This window comes from Leptonotus elevatus, chromosome 10, assembly GCF_054856555.1.
Source record: "Leptonotus elevatus isolate MCC_2025b chromosome 10, RoL_Lele_1.0, whole genome shotgun sequence".
Taxonomy (NCBI): domain Eukaryota; kingdom Metazoa; phylum Chordata; class Actinopteri; order Syngnathiformes; family Syngnathidae; genus Leptonotus; species Leptonotus elevatus.
The window spans coordinates 3,886,268-3,908,237 of record NC_141248.1 but is presented as its reverse complement, the minus strand read 5'-3'; the positions used below and the strand labels follow the sequence as shown (position 1 = coordinate 3,908,237).

The window sequence follows — 21,970 nt, the reverse complement described above, 5'->3', positions numbered from 1 at the left end:
TTGGAGCACAAAGGGTGGAGTTTGTCTTTATTTACTGTCTGGGTATGCAGAGGCATGCAGATGGTTTCAAGGTGATCGTCTGGAGATTACAATTACTGTCTTGCAACAAGAAAAAACTTGAACTGGAAAGTTAGGATCAATTTGTGACTTATTTCTGGAGCTAGTTCCTCATTTTTGTCTGGGATAGTCATAACAGAGGAGAGCTTCCTAAGCAGTGTTTGTCTTGTCTAAAAATGGCATCGGTAAACATTAGGAGATAGCATAGCCTCTGGATAAAAGACCTTAAAAGCTGTGCTGCTGCGGCCAGCTGAAATTTGCCAAGAAGTCTGGAGCTGCACAAAGATCTATACACAAATCAAAAAAGGCTCACATTTCAAATTCTGATACTGTGGGAGAAACCCTGCACAGTATTCAGTTAGTCAGTTAGTGGTGATAAATTGAATGTGCAAACATCCTTATTCATAAATAATATAATTATTTATTTGTTTTTTTTTAGTTATATATTTTTATTTCCAAAAAGTTCAAGAGACACCACTATACAAATTAAGTTCCAAAGATTGATAAATCAGACAATGATGGCATAACACTCTATTTTAAGTATTTTCTGTTTTTCAACCCCCCAAAAAATCCGTTGTGCTGGAGAGGGGATACTTGGCTGAAAAATGTTTCACAGAGGGTGCATCATTGCATCAATTAGAAAAGTTTGAGAACTACTAGCATAGAAAATAACACAAACGTTACCAGGGGGCCAAAAAACTGAAGGTGTACCACAGTGGCCTCCTGTGGTAAGAGAGTAACATTACCACAAGTATTAGGCACGTGCCTCTCATATGATTAAATGAATACTTCAGCCGTTTCTGTTATCTTCCTAAAAATGCAGACGGTGTCATGATTATAGTTTATAACCCAATACACGTTTTAGACACAGTAAACTTGAGATACTAAGAATTTAAGATTACGTAACTGTCGTTTTGTAAAATTAAGAGTAATAGCTTTGCTCGACAGGTGGCGATAAAGCCCTTTTAATACACCAGAGGATAAAGACGGAACCGGAAGTCCGCCAACCTCGAAGAAGAAATGTTTCCGCTGTGGTTGATTTGTTTTATGGTAGTTAATGGCGGTCGCGTACAGCGTTGTCTGTCAACATCTTCACGGTTTTAATTGTAACTGTCTAATTGTAATTAAACATGTGCTCGGGTGTGTTGAGAATGAGGGGTAGTTACACGATATCTATGTTCAACTTTCAGGTTGGGTCATGTGCCGTGGTGTTTGGAATCTCACGGTTTAAGGCGAGACGAAAACGACGTATACGGTGAGACTTGGCACAAATGCAGAGTGTTACTTGTCTATAGAACTGTGTCAATTATTCTGTGCTACCTGCTGTCTTCTTACATCCACCATTCATACATTATTCGTGGAGTAGTTTTTGGTTGTCCACGTGCTTGGTGCAAATGTGTTCGTTCCCGTTACAGCCGAGCATGGAGGACGCAGGAGGAGAGAAAGACAGCGGGTGTGAAGTAGCTGAGCTCCGACTTCAGGTTGAGTCATTGAAAGAAGAGCTGAAGGAGTGCAAAGCTGAGCTGACCAAGTTGCAAAAGCAACTGAGCCATTCCGAGAGACTGCAGAGAAACACGGAGAGCTACAACGAGGATTTGAGGAAACAGGTCCGAACTTGCCAAATGCAATCTAATGATAATCACTTCAAAAGCTGTCAAAAACGAAAAAAAAAATCTTCATTGAGCCTGGCATACCACACATTTCAAGTTGTTTGTGTAATTGTGAGTATGGAGTCACACTTCATCATTATATTTATTATTTATTTTAAGAACATACTACTTTTACTATATAATTGAATATTTAATTTTTGGCATTTCTGGCCTTTATATCTTGCTCAAGCTATTGCAAATTTGCAATACAGTACCATTCAAACGTAGCATACATCTGTACATAAATAGCAACACGTTGAAACCCTATTGTTAATTTGTTACCCTCATTAATTACAGTAAATTGCTAGTATAAAAATAGACTAGAGACGAGAAACCAGACTACTGATACCCAACTACAGTCATTATGTGTGCTGCTTGAAATGATCCAATTTAACTTAATTGGTGCGAAAATTCTTACTCTAAATAATGTATCATTTGTTCATCATCAATGCCATTGACATATACTCGCGGAAGGTACAATTAGCCTACGTATTCACCTCTTGCCATTCATTCAACAGGATGGTACCGTTTGAGTTCAACTAAATAGCCGTAATGCGTAAGTAAATTAGACAAAATAATTATTTCGGTGGATATTTTGTTTAGTGGTGTTTCATGAGATTTTATGAAATCCACCATGGGCCATGTGGTCGTTTCAGAACCGGCACTGGCCCTGTATATTCATGACATAATCTTAATAAGATTCAGCGACGACAGCATTTCATAGTCATTGTCTTCACACTATTATTTAAGCCTTTAAGAAAATACTACTTTTGTGTAGAATAGAGTATTTATATTGCCATTTGTACAGGTTAAAAACCAGAAGTACGGATGGAATTCTTGTGCGTGTCCCTGAGTCAAGTGACTTGACTTTTTTTTCCCTGCATGCACCCCCCCCCCCCCCACACACACACACACACACACACACTACAAAATCTAATTGATTATTAAGCATTTGCTGTTTTCTGGGCTTTATATTTTGTTCAATCCATTCCTTAAGGAAGGATTTAACCTGTCAAGTGTATGGTTTTGCCCCTACAAACACACTTTTTGTTTACAACAATCAAATTACAGGTGGATCAACTGAGTGCAGAGATTCACGAGTGGAAGAAAAAAAATAAAGACAAAATTCACACTGAAACTCAAACCGAAGAATACGTTTGGACTGAAACAGGTATTGTTTCTGTACTTTAGTAAGTGACCAACAACTAATGGTTAATAAATGGTCTCTAATGATGTTCTCTTTCTTTCCAGACTATTATAACTACTACTACGGTGATTACTATCTAAATACAGAAGCTGGGGACTCCCAAGAAAGTCAGGGGGCCGCTCCAGCCGTGGATCCGGCTGGTGGAGGTGACTCAGAAGAGGTTGCAGCAGTGGATCAGGCAGGCACAATAGAAGGCACAGCTGCAGATGTCTCTGCTAAACCTGATAGCAATGTGGTAGCCACAGCAGAGGTGTGTGTGTGCACCGTGAGAGGACACTCAATTTAATTAGAACTCAATACATTTCCATAGAAAACAATCTTAGGTTAACAAGCTCTCAATGATAATATAATTTGTGAGGTGATTTTTTTTTTTGTGTGTTTGTGTGTGTGTGTGTGTGTGTGTACATCCTATGTGTCTCCCAGGAGGTTGATGCTGCGTCCATTGCCGACATGTTACGAGCTACTGCGGAGGAGGCCATGACTCAGACTGGTTTTGTCTTCGACGAGACAACTGGCATGTACTACGACCAGAGCACTGGCTTCTATTATGACTCGGTCTGTAAACATGTCTCTGCCTGGATTTACAATGCATGGTTCAAGTTGACCCAATTAAGATTTTTAGCACTCATGAGAAAGTTGGGACGTACTGTATATCATGGCAATGGAAATAGAAAAAACACATCACTGGATATCTTTATCAGTATTGGTCCTCTTCCAAACATGGATCAAATCTGGTGTGTATCTGGGATGTGCCATTGTACATCTAAAGCACAGTGCTACATTAGAGGTGTGCCGTGGGTTTCATGTCTTCTCTTAACGTAAGCATGTTTCACTTGAAAGATGTAACGTAAATAAACAGAAGAAGAAAAACTAGTCCATATTTAATAAATTGGAATTGGGCACATGGACCTGCAGTGAAAATCCAACCTCTGTCACTAACACATTACGCCTTTGGTATGACTTATTTGGTATTCTCGCCCCAGGTCAGCCAGCTGTACTACGATGCCAACACGGGCATTTACTACTGTTATGACGCAGAAAGTGGACGCTACCAGTTTCATTCCAAAATTGAGGTGTCTGCTATGCAGACTGGCGACCACGATGATTCTGTGACTGAAAAGAAAAGCAGATGGTTCAAAAGAGGTGCGAAGAAAACCTCACTTCACAGTAGTAAGGTAAGTGACAGACAGATCTATCATTTGGGCACAAATACTAGACTACTGGCTTTAGAGTGACCATCGCAAACAGTTTACATCCTTAGAATTACATTTCAGTCTCAGTCTTTAAATGCGTGATGTCTGCCCAGTCTTTCAAAATGTGAGGCTGGCTGATAAAAACTATTCCTCCGACCCAGGTGCACGAGCTGACTAACTCGTTGGCTAATATGAAGATTTTCTCAAACTGGAACAGTGTTTGCCACAGAGGTACACATTTTTAATAACCAACACTAGCATCATAGTTGTAGTGACACATTTCTACCATGAGAAATTTGTTTCATTCCAAAAATGAGTCACAAATTTCATCACCAAAACATTTATAAACTGAGAATTATTGATCTAACAGCTTTATTGCTTCTTGCTCTAAGATTTAAGTTGAATAATATGCAGTACTTCACTCCACACAAGATAGCAAAATCTGCAAATGTAACACAATCAATATATCTTGAAATAAATATTACTGTATTTGAATGAGCAAAGTTTGTACAAGCAATGCTTTAAACAGTCTACCATCAACATTCATTAATAAAAGTACATATTGCTGCTTCAATTATTAAGAATCTTAAACCGTTTATGAGTTTTACCCTCCACCTCTGCAAGTGATTCACTTTATGAGAAACTACAGCAGTCATTATCTCAACCTTCTCAAAATGCATTTTATAAAGCAGGAGTTATTTGTTAGCTGGTAAATTAATTTGCATGGTCTTCCACACATTGGCATCATATTAATAACATATGAAGAGCCAAATAAACGTACACATATAACTGGGATTGATGACAAAAGTACGTAAGAAATGTGTCAAACCTTCAAGAGTTTGATCATCTTAGCTTTTTAATCTTGTTGCAAGTTGAAAATATCCGTCTTTCCTCTTTAACGGGAGCCTGTAGTGAACAAAGTGCCTGTTGGGGAGTTATACTAATGGTTCACTGATTCAGGTGAATGAGCTATCTTCACACCGATGTGTTGGCCGACTCAGAGCAAGGTTCCAAATGATAAACTAAACAAGAGTTTGCATTTCTTTGCTTTACTCCAAGTTTCTTCATTCAATTCACTTCCATCACCATACAACATTTGTTCAGTATTTGTGGGCTATTGGTGTAAGGGGTGACTGGAGGTGTGTAAGTGTGAGTGGTTTGTGTGTCTGTATGTGGTTTCCTAAAGAAATATAGAAAATAGGCCAATAAGCAAATGTATGCAACTTAGGTTAAGGCACTCACATTAAACAAGGCAAATGAAATGAGCGCAGTTAAGATAGCTACATTTAAAACAGCACTTCCGGTTATGCGCTCTGCGCATGAGGAACGTTGTTTGAATACTCTTAACGAGCAATTTGAGTGAACAAGCTATGGCTGGTTCTGACAAGATGCTTATAGACAAGTAAATTAGAATAATATAACTTACGAGTCATCGACGCATACTGCTGGACAAATCACAACACCGTGCACACTCTAGGGCCAGACTTCCTACAATCGCTGCTGGCGAAGACTGATTCTGTTTTAACGGCCACACGCACGAGCACGAGGGTAAGTCATATCACGTGAACTAATTTTCTAATGAGAAGAGGATAGAAATTATGCAAATTAGTAATTGTCTGTTACGTAAATAACAAAGTTGAACAAATTAGACTTAGGAAATAAAGAATCTTGTAGCCTTTTCTGCAGTGCTTTTGAAGACTGAGACTGAATATATTCAAAAGTGCCAAATCACTCGGGAACTCTAAAGCCAGTGAATATCATTAGACAATCTAATTGCTACATGTGTAATGGCAGGAGTACACATTTGATGAGGTCAAGTCGGATGAAGAAGAACATCAATCAAAGCGCACTACTGAATCCCGAAGAACCAGACGGCGGTCTCGTAGTCCCGAGTCACGAGAAAGAGACTCCAAACGGCGGGGGGAGAGGGACAAGTCATCCTCCAGGAGAAAAAAGCATAAAAGAAGTTCAAGTCATGACGAGAAGAGAAGATCCAAGAAGAAGAAAAAGAGATCTAAGTCGGCGTCGCGCAAGAAGGAGCGGAGCTCGCCAACTCGCAGCGATAACTTGGAGGGCAACAGTGAGGCTGAGGAGGGGGAGCTCACCGAGTCGGAGAAGGAGCAGTGGGAGTCTCCACATTCCCTGTCGCCTTCTCGTAGCTCTCCTTGCAACCACAGCCCAGAGTCCGAGATGGAGACTCAGTGTCGCGCAGGTGAGCCGGCAGCAAGTCCAATTACAGGAACCAGTGCAACTTGATAAGTGAGGTCGGGTCACCTGTCACTTAGGCTCATACCGTCCTTGTGCATTTTGTAATGTCTAAAGAAAAGAAAAACTTAAGCTGCGCTATGTTACTGAGCTATGTTACATGTCCCAATATTGGAACAGTATTCTGAAAATCGCATTTCGTGACAATTTTTTTTGTCTGCTATTACTCCATTGTGGAATAGGTAACACAACTTGGCAGGATGTGAGAAATTCTCAGTAAGGCAACTTGACAGCAACACTATACATTAAACTGAAATTTACCAATTAGTTGCGGAAATAATAACGAGTGCCTGATTATACCACTTTAGCAGTTTTTTCCTTTCTTTTAATCCTTCCAAAATCTCAAGCATCACTTGACGTTTGATTTTGTTGTAGAGCTGTGGCCGCCTTGTGTGAGAGTCACCGTGGTTCGATCGCCGGTGCTGCAGGTTGGCACGTTGTTTATCCTCACAGCTGACTCCGCAGCCACCATTGGCAGGTGTGTTTTGTCTTGTTAACAAAAGGGAAATCATCACTCGGACTGCAGGCAAATCCCAAAGAGGATTAGAATATTTTCTGTCTGTGTTGTAGAGAGAAAGACATGGACCATGCAATTCGGATACCAGAAATGGGAGTTAGCAAGGTATGGTTGGGTAATTTCATTCACTCTAATTTACATGATGAAAATGTTTGACAATTGTTTGGTTGGTTCTAGTTCCATGCCGAGGTTTACTTTGACCAGCAGCAGCAGAGTTACATGCTCGTGGATCAGGGAAGTCAGAACGGAACGGTTATCAACGGCAACAGAATCATACAGGTACTGTGTTCATCTATTACGGCCTCGCAACTTTGCAGACTTTTTTTCTTATTTTTTTCACGAAATGTGCCACACTAAAATTCTCACTATCGTGCAAATCTTCGGTTTGTATCAATAGTTTTTTTATGGGGCTTTACAGTCACCATTGCAAGGTAGGAACTAGGGGTGTGAATTGCCTAGTACCTGGCGATTCGATTCGTATCACGATTCATAGGCCACGATTCGATTCCGATTAATCCCGATGCAAATCTCTAAATTTATTATTGCGACCTCACTCCCCTCAAACTTAGAAAATACTAATCAGTAAACTTGTACATGTACACTGTAAGATTTGTATGAAAATGTATTTATTTATCTGAAAATTCAGGCTTATGACTGAGCCACTGGATTTAACAAACAGGTTGCAGTCTGTTTCATGTTTGAACAGCACAGAAATAAAATATTAAGGCTTAATGTTCCATTAATATAACATTCTTCCATGCTTAATGTGTGAATCTTAACCTTAAGTAAGACGTTTTGTTGAATATTCCCATTAAAAAATTGATGTTTAAAAATCGATTTGGCCGCATATCAAATCGATTCAAGAATTGCGCGCTGTAATATCGCGATATATTGCCGAATCGATTTTTTTCTAACACCCCTAGTAGGAACTAAGCCCTGCAACAAACAGTAAAAATCTGAGGAATTGATGGCCAAACATAAATATATGTAATTGCCTGTATATGTCACAAGATGGCGATAAAGCACTTTGTCCAGAACACAAGACTGACTAAATAAAGCTACTCCCCTCAGTTCTAAGTAGTTGCTTGACATCAAGATGCCACCAGATGGCTCCAAAGCACTACTTTTATAATAAACTTGGCTCTGGCCTGAGCACAAATACAGGGAAATGGTGAGTTTTTCAACAAATTAAGAGTTTATAAAAAACAAATAGGCAAATTTGGAATTGATGAACGGCGAATGTGTTACTGTACTTAATTGCTGTAATGAGAGCAGTTAAAACACGTAAACACAACTAGCACATACGTAGGCACTTCAACATCACAATACATCCCACCAGGGACAGCTTTCTAAAGGCGTGTATCTAACCCGCATACATTAAAATGCTCAACAGTATTTTCAATATAACTATCGGAAAAAATAGTCATATTTTCTCTATACTGCAGCTTTTCACTATGGCAGGTTCATTTGAAATATAAATGAATGGGTCTGGGTTTAGACTTAAATGGCAGCAGAGAGTGACTTCTTGTCTGTTGTCTCCAGCCCAAAACCAAGTGTGAGCCACACCCACTGACACACGGCGACGAGGTGAAGATGGGAGACACGGTACTGTCCTTTCATATCCATGCCGGGACCGACACCTGTGATGGCTGCGAGCCCGGACAGGTGATGGCCCATCTCAGCAAGCACAAGAGAGAGGAGACGCCAGGTGAGCCTGTCTTTTTTTCTCCCATCTGTCATGATGCAGATGTAGATTTATTTTAACTGTTGTATTTCCTACAGGGCCAACTCTCACCAAAGAAGATAAAGAAGTGCTGAGACAGAAGGAGCTCAAATCGATGAAGGCCAAATATGGCCTCCAGGTAAATGGTGCTACTGGAAATGTATTTGACCATTCTTACTTTGTACGCCATTGAAGCTAGTTTTCCCGTCAACAGAGTAATGAGTTTGAAGAAGGCAAAGCCCTGAGAAACCCTAAGTACAGGGACCGAGCCGAGTCTCGACGCCAGACTGTGGGCAGCGAGGGTCTTTTCCAACAAGAGGACGCGCCTGCTTCTGTTCATGTGTAAGTTTACAATCACCTGCTGTAATATGCGGGAAAGCCAAATAAAGCTTCATGACTAATTTTGTGTATTGTGCTCTAAAAGGGAGATCAGCGAGGTCAATAAAGGACGGAAGATGCTGGAAAAGATGGGCTGGAAGAAAGGAGAAGGATTGGGCAAAGAGGGAACCGGAATGAAAGATCCGGTGAGATGTTTTCTAAGATACAGGACTGAGCTTTAGCGTTCGCCAGCTCGCGGATGGCGACCCGATAATTACTGTATTGTGATTGGAAGCGTGCACACAGACTCGTGACAGCACGCGCTATAAAACCATGTTCATTTGCTGACTGAATGGGAAGATGACGGCACAGTTAGTGTGCACTGCTCAAACACCATGTTTTGGCGACGAGTACCGCGAGACCTCTTCCATACATTCACTTTTCCCATTCGTGCGCGCTTATTAATTAATTAATTATTTAATTATTCTCTTTTCAGATCCATCTTAAAATCCGGAAGGCCCAGTCAGGTCTGGGAGCAGGCGTGACCATGTCTGTGGATGACGCCTCACTGACTAGATCAAAATCCCAGAAGAACTGGGAGAAAGCTCGCGAGAGATTTGCGGATTCGTGCCAGGGGGACGCGCCGTCGTCCAAAACACAGTGCGCGTCCCCCAAAGCCTGGGTCAAAGCGGAGCCTGAGGCGGCGGCGGAGCCTCACGCTGGTGTTGATCCAGACAACTAAAGTTAATCAGAGCGGGGGGATTTGGAATTTATTAATCTGACCTCACAATGCTGAATCACTGAGAAGGCTCGGTGTGAGGGTCCAACCAGTTACAGTGCAGTACTGCCACTGTGGCGACCATGGATTGCTCTAAGCAAATATTGACACACTGAGGATGTTCTATTTCTCACAGTGAGGTCATACTGCAAGGAGACAACTAGAGACATGCTCAGATGTGCAGCAAAACACTTATAACAAGATGATTGTTACACAAGTCCAACACATGACAGTGACTGTATATTATTAGAAATAATGTGACCAAATGTTTTGCTTTTATTTTTCATGGTGCACATAAAACATCCAAGAAACTTGATTGGTTGCGTTTGCCTAAACTTCTGCTTATGAACTGTCAACAGGTGTGATTCACATCCATCTGTTTGCAGTCTTATCTTTGAGCTCATATTGAGGGTGTGTGAATAGTTGCATGTGCACACACGGACGGGTCAGTCTCACACACACCAGATTATACTACCGGTACTAATCAATGTCAGGACAGCCAATAGTTTAGTAATACGATTTAAACAAGTCAAAAAAGGAGAATAAGTGACTTCTCATTGAAATAAATAAATTGCTCATGCTAGGTAAGATTGAATGGACTCACGTGATGCTGTTTGTGTGATTCCTGCTGGCTCCCCCATTGCTCTTCTTCTGACTTACTGTGCCGCCCATTTTGATCTCGCTGTCCAACCAACATGGACGCAATCTCCAGTTTTCCCGACTTGAGAGACGCGCTCTTTAGTGCTTCTTGACGCCTCCCAATGCCGCTCTCGGAACTGTCTGATACTTGACAGGTGACTTGCTCCCTCCCTCCTCAAACAATTGCCTTCCCAAGTCTCCTCCCTCATCTCGGTTGAATGTGTAGCAAGTAAACAATCAGCTTGTCATTGGGATCTCAGCCAGATTGTTATGACGGACGGCCTTGATGTGACTCATAAGATTAAAAGGGATTTTTTGCGGTCTTTGTTGGATCTGGATTAACCAGTTTCAGACACTTTCTGAGGTTTCTGGGACAATAGGTCTGTTCTGCAGCCTCTTCAGAATGAATCGCGTTAAAGATTTTAGGTGATTCCTTCAGGGCAACGTCAGCTGATATAGCTGTTTGATATCCGTCTTTTGTTGACGGTGACAGTTTATCCTGATCCCGGAAGCTCTTGTGCAATATGACTGACAAGATTCACTCGACACCTTTCAAAGAATGTTTCACTTCCTGAGGTAACTTACCACACATGTCTACTAAAGCACAAAGAGAGGGAAAAATGCCACAAATCAGTATGCTTCACTTATATGTTGTCTTGTGTTGGATTTTAATAAATTACCTACACAATCCCTCTCATTGTGTAAAGTCCAACAAAAAGTAGGCCTTGTTTTATAGCTATGAGGATGACACAGCTCATGGGTCATCTTGAAAAACCAGGGTCGTACCCTCTCATACCACACATAGTGTCACGTACACACCCAACCAGACAAGGGGCAGCGTTGTTGTGTGAGACAAAGTAGAAGAACGTCTCCAGATAACACAGCTGCTATATGTCATCAAGGTGCAGAGCACTGATTAGTCTGGTGTCACTGCTGGGAGACAGTGGTTTAAAAAATAAAATCAATAAACACACTCAATGCTAGCAAGGTCATCTATAAAATGTATTTGACCTTTTTAAACAGAAATACAATATACAAATAGATAGTCATCCATTAGCTGTCCAGGTTGGGGCGGGTATGGAGTTTTTATTTTATTTTATTTTAAATCTTTATTCAAACAATAAAAAGGGGCGGGTACTGACGACGAGCGACATCCATGCTTACTGAGGTCAGCAATATTTTGATAACTGCAATTTCAGAAGCTACAGTATTGCAAACAGTCTTGAATGTAACGTAAATTTACAGTAGGTGTGTTCACAGCACAAGTCAACATGTTTCCACAAGTGACTGCCAAGAGTTGTGATGTCACTTCCTGTATTTTTATGCAAATGATGTACGACAGGAAGCAGCAATTCCTCTTCCTAAAGATGGCCATGAAAATTGACAAATCGAAAGAGAGCACAATCTGGTTGTTCTAAAGTTTGCACATTCAGTCATGTTGGATTAAAATGTAAACCCAAACAATTAAACAACTGCTGGGTCGCTGCTTTAAAGACAGTGGACGTAGAGTCTTATGTTTACAATAATGACTATTTTGCCCCAGGCAACCACAGTGATCATATGAGCAGATTCTGGAATGAGTGACTAAAACATCATCATCGTCATGATCACATTTTCCCTGCAGTTCTATTTCCACATCGTACCTCCAAAAACTCCACATTGTGGGAACCACAGCAACACTCTAAAACAACAACAATAAACGCAATGAACAAGTTCAAACAGAAAATGAATTTGCAGTTTAGATAATTTTTGGACTGCTTTTATGAACCATGGTCAGTTTTGTGTTACCATGATATGAGATGGAGGTAGGAGCCATTAAAAAGCATGCCAAAGCCCAGTCAGCAAAGTGGACTCACAACATAGGTCACGTGATCACTCACAGCCACCAAACGATGACAAAAGCCTACAGATAGAACAAGGGCAGGGTGAGAATTCTGCTGTCAATGCAAAATCAAATCCGGAAATATACTGTATGTTATGCCCGTTTTATTGTTCTATGATTTCTAACTATACTGCATAGGCTATAAATCGTCTGAAAAAATGTAATTTGGATCATTTAAACGGTCTATAGAATCTTTCAAGTGTACAGAGAATTTGGCACTTAAGTACACTTGTGTGAGGTGGAGATGAAGTGGAGGGAGGGTGTGAGATTTAAAGCTTCTTAAAAGTCACATGTTCTCAAACTTTTTTATATATATTTTGGCTGAGACTGAGGAAATTCCCATTTCCCATTCCAGCTGCATTCCAGTGAGAACTTCCTAATAAAACCCACAGGAAGAGTTCATTCATGAAACCTTGATGTATTTCGGTGAAAGGGTAAAGTGCGGCACATAACTTTAAAATCTGCTTGCAATGTCATGCATGCATGAACAACACATTCACAACAGACATTCTTCTTGCACTTGTATGTATGGCTACTGTGGAAAACTTCCCACCCTTGGCCTTCGCTGCTGTGAGTAAGCTTCCGAGCCTCAGGGCGTGTCTCCCTGTGTGACCTCATCTCCGAGAAAAGCCTCCAGAAACCTCAGAGGCACACTCGCCCACATGATCCAGCCTGCTCATGCAACAAGAGCATCTGTATGTGTGTGCGCGCCAGAACAGCATCCTGTTTGTACAGCCTGACTGAAACTTGCACCAGCCATCAAACAGCCATTGTTAAAGCTCCACTGCACTTATGTCTCTGTAGTTACCTGTCAGTACAGTCAGCTGATTTACAGATACACACATGCACACACCACAAGCTGGGTCAACTAGTTAAGAGGAGTTATGGCTTCATGAAAGGAAGCTTCGAGTGAAAACAAACCGAAAAGCTCCCTCGCACTCACAAAAACATTACAAACAGTGGATAGTGATGATGCCCAAAGGTCATCACATCAGGACCAGGAGCCATCACAACAAGTGCCAGTGAGTACAGTGGGTAAATCCTACCTTGGTTTGTCAGAGCACATCTGTTGTGAGGTTGTCTAGTCTTGGAAGAAGAAGTAGAAGTATGTCCTCGGTCGGTGTGAGCTTCCGCCAGAGTTGCTGCATGAGCTTGTGTCTGTCTGCGTGGTGGAGCTCGCTCCATGTGGCAGCAAGGGAAACGGGAAATGAAGCTCCTAGGCAACAAGCCACAAACAGAGGGGATTTTAAAGAAACAGCAGACATACACGTCTAACAGAACGAATGTGGTAATATAACTGGTTTTACATTAGCATGTGATGTTCAGATCATTTACTGTATGTGTATTATTAGTCACTTTCCATGTGTTTTTTTTAATAGCGTCTGTGATCTTGTTCCGTTCCCAGGGTGTTCTTTCTCCCTTCTGCTGTTACACGCAAACCTACTTCTGTTGGTTTTGTTTTGGTAAGAGACAAGAGTTTGGTTCAGCATTGTACACATCACAATAATATTTAGCTTAGCTTCTAAACAAGCGTCACTGTCATAGCAAGGGTTGTATAAATGATGGCAAAATGTTGGATAACTACGATTTAAACAGTAATTGATCGATGTACAGTGTAGTTCAAATTTAGACTTGATTTAGACGTCTAAATCAAGTTCTCATTTCAACTCTCTTTAGACCAAATCCGGACGGTTTAATTAAATACACTGAATAATGTGTATTGACAAAATAAGTAAATAAATAACTGCATAACTGGATCATCACTGTGAAACTAAATGCCAGATTGCTCGATTAGCAGCCAAATACGCATATGGGCATACAAGATTGTAATGTGTATGGATCAGAAAGAGGGTGGATGAGGAAAAAAAACATCAAACAAAGATAACACAAGTAAATATGAAAGTTTTTAAATAATTTGGTTTATAAAAGAACAATATATTCTAAAACTGTATGCGTATCTGTCAAAATTTCTAACGAAACATAATTAGAATCATAGTTTTAGCACACTTACAACCGCATACTTTACACGTTTTATTGTATTGTTTTACAGTGAACAAGTACTGCATGTTGTAGGCTACTTCTACTAGATTGAGCGCCACTGAAGTTTAGAAAACAACCAAGCAAATATCTCCCTCTAGTGTTTGTCTCTCAGAATGCAGATTTGCATAAGTCCCTGCAACCTACAATCGCCCTACTTTTAATGAGAAAACAGTAACGATAATAATACTATTAATAAATAAATAAAACCACCCTTCTACACTGCACAGGATGAGATAAGATTTGAACCTAAAGCCTCAGAACTGTGAAGACGTGCTCAAAACAATGAAATAATAAGTGAATAAATAAATAAATACATAAATAAATAATGATGTGTACATGCAGTAATGAATAGTCTGTACTGAGTTAAACATGCAGCATTGTACATGCAGCATTGTAAGTACAATATAGCCTACAGAATGTACAGTATACAGAACAAATTTTGTCGCCTTCCTAAAATAACATACGGAGCAATAATAAACGAAGTAATAAAGTTTCCCCCTCAAAAAAACTAAACCAAATATCGATTAAATATATATATTAATGATTTGCATTTATGATTCTCACATTAACTTAAAAAATTGGATCAAAACAAGTGTTTTGATGATATATTCGGTAATTAAGCTATTGTTCAACGCATTTCAGAATTGGCCCCCAACCGGATGCGAGCGCGAGACGTGCTCGGCGGATGTAATGAGGACGTTACATCACTTGCAGTGCAGCATGCAGCATGTAGAGGGGACTGAGGCAGCCTTGGCCATATTGTGCACCAGCTCCCCTCTCCTCTTTCTCTCCTCCTCCTCCTCCTCACAGCGGCTGCGTCACACACTAAGGCGCTTGTGTGACACAATCAACAGCACACGGCGCCGTTTAAGGAAGGAAAACCACTGCAGAAATACAATCTGTTTTTCAAAACAACACTCGGCTGACAAGGTGAGTGTTCTGATATTTGTTGTTTTGGTGATGACGCGATTGATGTGATTTTTTTTTTTTTTACGGTCCACAAAGGCAGCACCTGCCAGCACTGTGATTTTTGCTTCGCATTTAAGAAGAAAAGCTCATTTAGAATCAAACAATGGTTTATATCACCAAAATAGCATATGATGATATGAATAATAAAGGCCGGTGCACGACAACCCCCTCCCCCTCTCCATCTTCACCCTCCTCCAGGTTGGTGTGCGCACAAAATGGTTAAACTGGGGAATAATTTCAGTGAGAAAAACAATGGAAAGGTGGCCTCTGAAGACGGATTTGACACGATCCCTCTCATCACACCTTTAGATGCCAGTCAACTTCATTTCCCGCCACCGGACAAGGTAAGGAAGTACATTATTTATAGAAAAATATTGGAAGTCATGGATGGATTTTGGAGTATCTTCATATATATATATATATATATATATATATATATATATATATATATATATATATATATATATATATATAATATTTTTTTATTTTGTTCATACCGATACCAGCAGTAGGTGTACTCAACTCTTGAGTAATCACAGATACAATACCAAATACTGATACCACACGTGCATAAAATTCCCGCCCCAAAACAATGACAAATAATTTTGAAAAAAGATGTGTAAATCCCAATACCTGTGTAACATTTTTCCTTGAAATTGCGTGAAATTTATGGCAATTCTCTGTTCTTTTAATTTCTAAATTCTAGTTCCTGATTGTTAAACAGACACATGAGGGCGGCCAATCAGGAGTACTGATGCCTTTAAAAAGAAGGCCAATATTGTCCAGCCCTGATATTTATACTTTTATGGTGGTACCTATATATGTGTGTTCTTCCAGGTGGTGGTTAAGACAAAGGCGGATTATGACGGTGAGAGCAAGAAGGGCAAGATCAGATCTCCCAAAATTGCAGAGTTCTCAATCAGCATCATCGAAGGCGTATCCGAGCGACTCAAAGTAAGATTCATGCTCTCTGAAATGTAATTAAGTACCAAAGTAAACCTGAATTTGGACTTTTCAATTAATAACAGTTTGAAAAAACTTCTCAAACCGCTACTGTCACATGTGGCCCAAAAATGGAACTGCACCATCTTTTTGTGTGTGTGTGTGGGGGGGGGGGGGGGGGCGCACTCACACACATATATGATCTCCCAGGCGGGAAGCGAACTCACGCCAACCTGCACCGAAGGCAAGTGACGGTAACCATTCCGCCACCCCTGTGCCATCTCTTCTTCACATACACAATGCTGCGCACATGATGTCACATTCACAGACAGAGGGCGGGAAATTCAAACACGAATCCAGTCTGAAAACTATTGGCCAGATCCTTGTAAGAGTAGCCATTGTGAACAGCTAAGGTGTTAATCTACTATAATTAGAAGATGTTTGAGTCATAAATGGTCAAATAAAAAGACTATTGTAAAAATATTTTTGGGCAGATTTCTACATTGAGCATACATTTAGCTAAATTAGCTAATGGTAACAACTGAAAAACAAAACAAACATACTTCCACGTCACTGCTGTCCCTGTTTATTACTCCTCCAGGTTCCCCAAATTGACATTATCTCTCTATTGTCGTCTTTTTTTATGTTGTGTTGTCACCTCCAGGTTCCCAACATTGACGTTATCTCTCTCTATTGTCGTCTTTTTTGATGTGTTGTCATCTGCGGAGGATGAAAAAAGTAACAGCTATTTTGACAAAATACATTGGGAAAAAAATGATAGTTAGTCCCTGATAAATCGACTGGCCGTTCACCAATCAAAGATATGACCCGCTATCCACATCCTGCAACTCTTAACAAGAATCCATCATGCTCAGCGATGATTCACTTGACGCTTCCCTCAGCCGCTGGCAGGAAATCCGCTGCTGCCATGGCGATGGTCTCCCATTGGCAGCTTCTCTCCCACCTCCCTCGCTGGCAAATCTTTGAACGCGACCATTTGAACATATGTTTGAATTAAACAGTCCAGAAGCAACAGATGAGCTTGTCATTGTCAGACGTGATCAAAACGTCTTTTAAGCTCACAGGAGCTTTGAAGTGCTGCAGAGAGGAACCTCCTGTCGTGTTGCTTTGTGTGTTTGCTACGTTGACGGGACAGTCCTGAATTCGCTTGGGATTCAAAAGAAATGTCTTCCTGGGAGAGACGCCGGACTATTTATTCTCCGTGATCACCCTTGTCCAACTGTGATTTAGATCATATCTTTCATTATCTGCAAAAATAAATTCACCATTCCACCATCTTGTGACAACTATTGGCAGATTTTCATTAATTGCATCAGTACCCAGTTCTTACAGGGGCTGTAGAAACTAGTCGACTTGTCTACTTTACAACTTCACAATCAGCTACGGATGTTTGAAAGCACTATAAAACTAAAGATGACTTGACCATCCATGACACTGACGAGTCACTCATCGTGTTTTTGGCTCCAGGAGGATTCATTTTCTCAATGTACAGCTTTGCTAAGTGATTGAGAACCAATAACCATATTTTAACATTCTTAAGTGCTTCGATCCTCCCTCCCCAGAAACACCAAGTAGGTGTTACGTAACTCCCCTGTGAGGCACAAGCTGGACCGTGCACATGGTCACACAACTGTAGACTTTGCCATATGCTACATTTTATATTACCCTGAGAAGCTTTTAATCCGAAAAACAGTTTGGTGTTCCATCTTTTGAACTGATTTATGCCTTCCATCTTCTATGAATAAATGAATGAATTAATTGTATAGCTTATGGGCATCGCAAAAAAAAGGTAATAAAAGTGAATAATAATATGAATAATAACTTAAAAATCAATGAAGGGAAGTAATAAGGTACAAATACTTTGTTATTAGTATATTTTTTCAAGTACTGGTATCTGTATTTCACTAGCTTATTTTTATGAAACTTTTTACTTTTACACTCATTTGAAAACAGACTGTAATCTGTACATTTGAGTCTTTACTTTGGTCAAAATACACTACAGGTACTTTTTTCAACGTAGCTAGGGAACCGTGGTTAAGATCATGATTTTTTAAATTGAGATCTTGGGGATTACACGGTAGAACATGATCAGGAAACATTAACAACAATGTCACAACAGATTCAGAGAAGCGACATACTTTTCATACAGTAGCTGTTCAGCTAATGAATGGATGGATGTGGTCATCATGAGTAAATTAGCATATTTTGTTAGTTGACAACATTAGCAAAGCTTTGGGAACACATTGTTTTGATTGTGTTAAGCCTGACCCACGCTACACTAATGCTAACACTAGCGCTAACACCTACGCTAACTTTTTCAAGCCAGGTACTGTACATAACTGTCAGTAAAAATTCATTTTTTTTAAGCTTAAGTACAATACTTCTCTAGTTCTTCTTTTTAAGTCAGGAATAATTTTGCCACCTTTAATGTAACTACAGTACAATGTTAAATAAGTTAAGTAAGGATACAACATAACGGAGTAGTCAATTAATCTAAGAATGTGGATTTTGGGTCTCCTTTAAAAAATATCAACACTCTCTGCAGGCCTACATTCTTCCACATTCAGCTTTTTTTTGGGGAGAAAGACTAGAAAGGAGAGTATGACAGTAATCAATGCATCTGATTGTTGTTTCTCTTGCTCTGTGTTTCTTCTTCAGGTGACCTTGTTGGTGATCTGTGCTCTGGCCTTCTTGGTGTGTGTGGTGTTCCTGGTGGTCTACAAGGTCTACCAGTACGAGCAGCCATGCCCTGATGGTTTCGTGTACACGGTGTGTGACACAAACATGTATTTTCACACGTTGTTTGTTTGCTATTCATTATAGTTGCCTACAATGGTCATCATTACGTCTGCCAAACTTACGGCTGTTTAATCTACTTCTGTTAAATGAAAAGTAAAAATCTCTAATCTTCACATTGCGACGATTTAAGCGCTAAATCTGAGCTTTTCGGGAATCAAATTTCCATTTATAATGTGTTAGCTTGCTGAGCTGCCATCCATCATTTATTCCTATGCTTCTATCTGCGAATTACAGCTCAGGTTCTTTTGAATTGTATCGCAAGTTACTTCGCCCTTTATTAAGCAAAGAACCATATTAAGCAACTTCAATCAACATGGTTGCCACACTGCTCTACTACTCGAGTTGAAGTGATATTACAAGGATGGAAAGACTTAAATCCACCTCTTTTGTTTGACCAAAAGTGTAGAACAACTATTTATAATGATACTACGTGATGCATATGATGCAAGGTCTCTACAGCAAAACAACAGTTCCACACTTCTAGGTAGGAAATCCAGTGGCAAATCATCAGGGCCAGAAAGTTTTTCTGTGCTGACCTACATTTACAACCTAAATTCTATTATTAGTTCCATGAAATTGTTTTCATTTCTTCCCAGCGGTCTCGTCCCTTCATTTCATAGCAGTTTCAATTGACTGTTTCCAGTATGTGTATGTAAGATTTTATGTCCAATCAGATTTTAGTCTCTGCGTTGCCATGGAAATTTCATCCGCCTAAGGCCCTTCAGAATCTGTTCAACCATATAATAGCAATGGGATTGTTTCTTTAACCAATCAGACAGCAAATTCATCAGAGAGGCTGAGCTAGCTGGTCACAATAATGTCAGTTTTATGTTCTCTGACTGGTTGCTGGAAAAACAGGATTTTCACACATAAATAGATTTGATAATCAACATCGGCAAGTACAATGTATTTATGAACTGGTGGCTTTGTACAGTATTGATGGTTTCTTGAACTGTAATTTTTTTTAGGGCTATACATTGTTTTTCTTTTTTTGTGTGACCCAATTTTTTTTTTTTTACTGAATATTTTTGATCAGGCTGTAGCAAAAAATGGATGGATTAAAAACAAACACAAAAGCAATAGTTCAGGGATGGGCGACTGGCAACATGCCATATATATATATATATATATATATATGTAGTTGTTTTTATTTTTATTTCCATTTATATTTATTTTTTGTAGTTAATTTTTTATTATGTTTTTATTTAGTCATTTTTTTATTTTGGCAGTTTTGGTCGTCCATATTATATTTCCCTTATACAACCGGAGTAGGTTTAATAATGTTTTTGCAAATTTAAAATTACATGTAATGTAAGACAAAATTCTTAAAATTCTGTAGTTATTTTGAGGCTACACATGAAGGGTTAACCTGACTTTCTCTGTTCTGTCCGTTTTGCCTTCCTTGTGGAGCAGCAAGGTCGCTGCATGCCGGCTGGGATGTACGGCGGCAACTTCCCCCATCAAGGCCCGGGCAGCCGCGGGCGCCTTTTCACCCTCATCAACCACTACAACATCGCCAAGCAGACCATCACTCGGTCCGTATCGCCGTGGATGACCATCATGTCTGAGGAGAAAGTCACCCAGCAGGAGACAGAGACGGCACAGAAGCTGGCCTAACCCGCCGGGCGTGGCTTCACCCGCCGCTGAGGGAGAAAAATAAATAATACGGTTGTGCCATTCAAGCAAACCTGCTGCTAAACGTGCTCGTCCTGCCCGAGGTGCTGTGCTGCCTTCAAGGTCAGCTGAATGTGCGGAAATTGTGATCATGTTTTCAGCAAATTGAGGCTTCTGCTGGGTTTGTTTGAATAGCATATGCTGTTATTTATTGATACACAGCCGAGTGGCATACATACAGGTAGAAATGCCACACACACATACACACTCTTGATGTTAACGTTGTACATAAACACACGTTAGAACTCAATTTAGTGAAATGACTGTGAACTAGCTCATGTTTGTGACACATTTAGATGAACATGCACGCACGGCCATTAGGACTGTACTTTGCTTTTTGTCACTTTCTTTCAAATATAACTTGTTTTGAATACTGTAGTTGTCGTCAAGCAATGTTAGCTGCATAAATGCTACTGAGGTGTGAAACTTAATTTGCAATAATTTAGTAGGAAATCATGGAAAAAGTGAAGTATTATATTCACTTCTTATAAGACATTTAAACATCTATTGTTTCAATATGAATACATGTATTCAGCCTATTAAATTGTTGTGACATAAGGCTCAACGTCAACTGGCTGCACCAGCAACAAATGTATTTTGCACAATTTTATGTTGTGCACTTTGACCCAAACTGCTTTCTGCATAATATTGCTGTCAAATTCTACTTTGTTGATGTATCAAGTGTATTTATAAAAGATTGCCACCCCTTTTGTGAGCACAGTGTGCTGAAGATTGGAACTAAAGGCTCCATAACTTCTATGCTGCTCTACTGAATGTTTTTGCTTTGATCGTAATGACGCTGTATTGGGCAACCCTTTTCGCATTTAGAAATGTCCTCAGATGGCGAGCGGAAGCCATCGATTGACTGATTGTTTTAGTAGTTGCTTGTCCTGATGCTTTCTTTTCCTGTACATGTCTGTTAATTGGTCACAAATGCCTACCGTGATTTTCATACAGTGTAATAAGTACCATTGAAGTGCATTTGCTACATTAAATGTTACATGAAGAATTGAAATAAAGTGCCCACGTTTCCCACCAACATTGTTGTTGAATCTATATGATGAAGGTAAAAGTGATATAGACAGTGACCAGTGCATATTTGAGGTTCGGCAAGTTAAAAACAATTTTTTTATAGCAAATCAGGTTTTTGAGATTTTTTTTGTTTTTAAGTTTGACCTATAAAAGCTTGCGCACTATGAAATTAACCATGTGTTGTAATTTATAGCTGACGTTTCAGGAAAAAAAATTCACCTGTTGCCCACTTTATAAATATTACCAAATACTATATTATATATTG

The 21,970-nt window shown here is 39.9% G+C and overlaps 3 protein-coding genes across 5 annotated transcripts in view; 2 read left to right on the top strand and 1 right to left on the bottom strand.

Moving 5' to 3' along the window:
• tacc1 (transforming, acidic coiled-coil containing protein 1) overlaps positions 1-13,436 on the bottom strand; it is a 30,542-nt gene extending 17,106 nt beyond the window's left edge. The window contains exon 1 of one of the 2 annotated variants that reach the window (XM_086088100.1): positions 13,275-13,436. In XM_086088100.1, the coding sequence (XP_085944226.1) occupies positions 13,275-13,294 (20 nt within the window). In that variant the 5' untranslated portion in view covers positions 13,295-13,436. Of the gene's footprint in view, positions 1-10,311; positions 10,469-13,274 lie in introns of those variants that run through there. The other variant, XM_086088099.1, reaches the window with a different exon arrangement.
• aggf1 (angiogenic factor with G patch and FHA domains 1) lies at positions 1,059-10,302 on the top strand. Of its 2 annotated transcripts, XM_086088102.1 has the most exons (16): positions 1,059-1,163; positions 1,248-1,312; positions 1,473-1,664; positions 2,778-2,877; positions 2,958-3,163; positions 3,337-3,468; positions 3,897-4,088; positions 5,901-6,318; positions 6,747-6,849; positions 6,942-6,993; positions 7,066-7,167; positions 8,431-8,596; positions 8,671-8,750; positions 8,826-8,953; positions 9,036-9,135; positions 9,426-10,302. In XM_086088102.1, exons 3-16 carry the CDS (start codon positions 1,479-1,481, stop codon positions 9,669-9,671), a joined length of 2,211 nt encoding a protein of 736 aa, XP_085944228.1. In that variant the 5' UTR covers positions 1,059-1,163; positions 1,248-1,312; positions 1,473-1,478; the 3' UTR covers positions 9,672-10,302. The 2 variants fall into 2 exon arrangements, with proteins under 2 accessions (XP_085944228.1, XP_085944229.1); XM_086088103.1 differs by having other exon boundaries at positions 1,085-1,312.
• Positions 13,437-14,993: 1,557 nt separating the features above from the next.
• On the top strand, positions 14,994-21,712 carry LOC147166764 (neuronal vesicle trafficking-associated protein 1-like). Its single transcript, XM_086088107.1, has 5 exons — positions 14,994-15,198; positions 15,436-15,581; positions 16,075-16,191; positions 18,859-18,969; positions 20,413-21,712. The coding sequence occupies exons 2-5, from the start codon at positions 15,453-15,455 to the stop codon at positions 20,614-20,616; spliced, it is 561 nt and encodes a 186-aa protein (XP_085944233.1). The 5' UTR covers positions 14,994-15,198; positions 15,436-15,452; the 3' UTR covers positions 20,617-21,712.
• Positions 21,713-21,970: the final 258 nt, after the last annotated feature.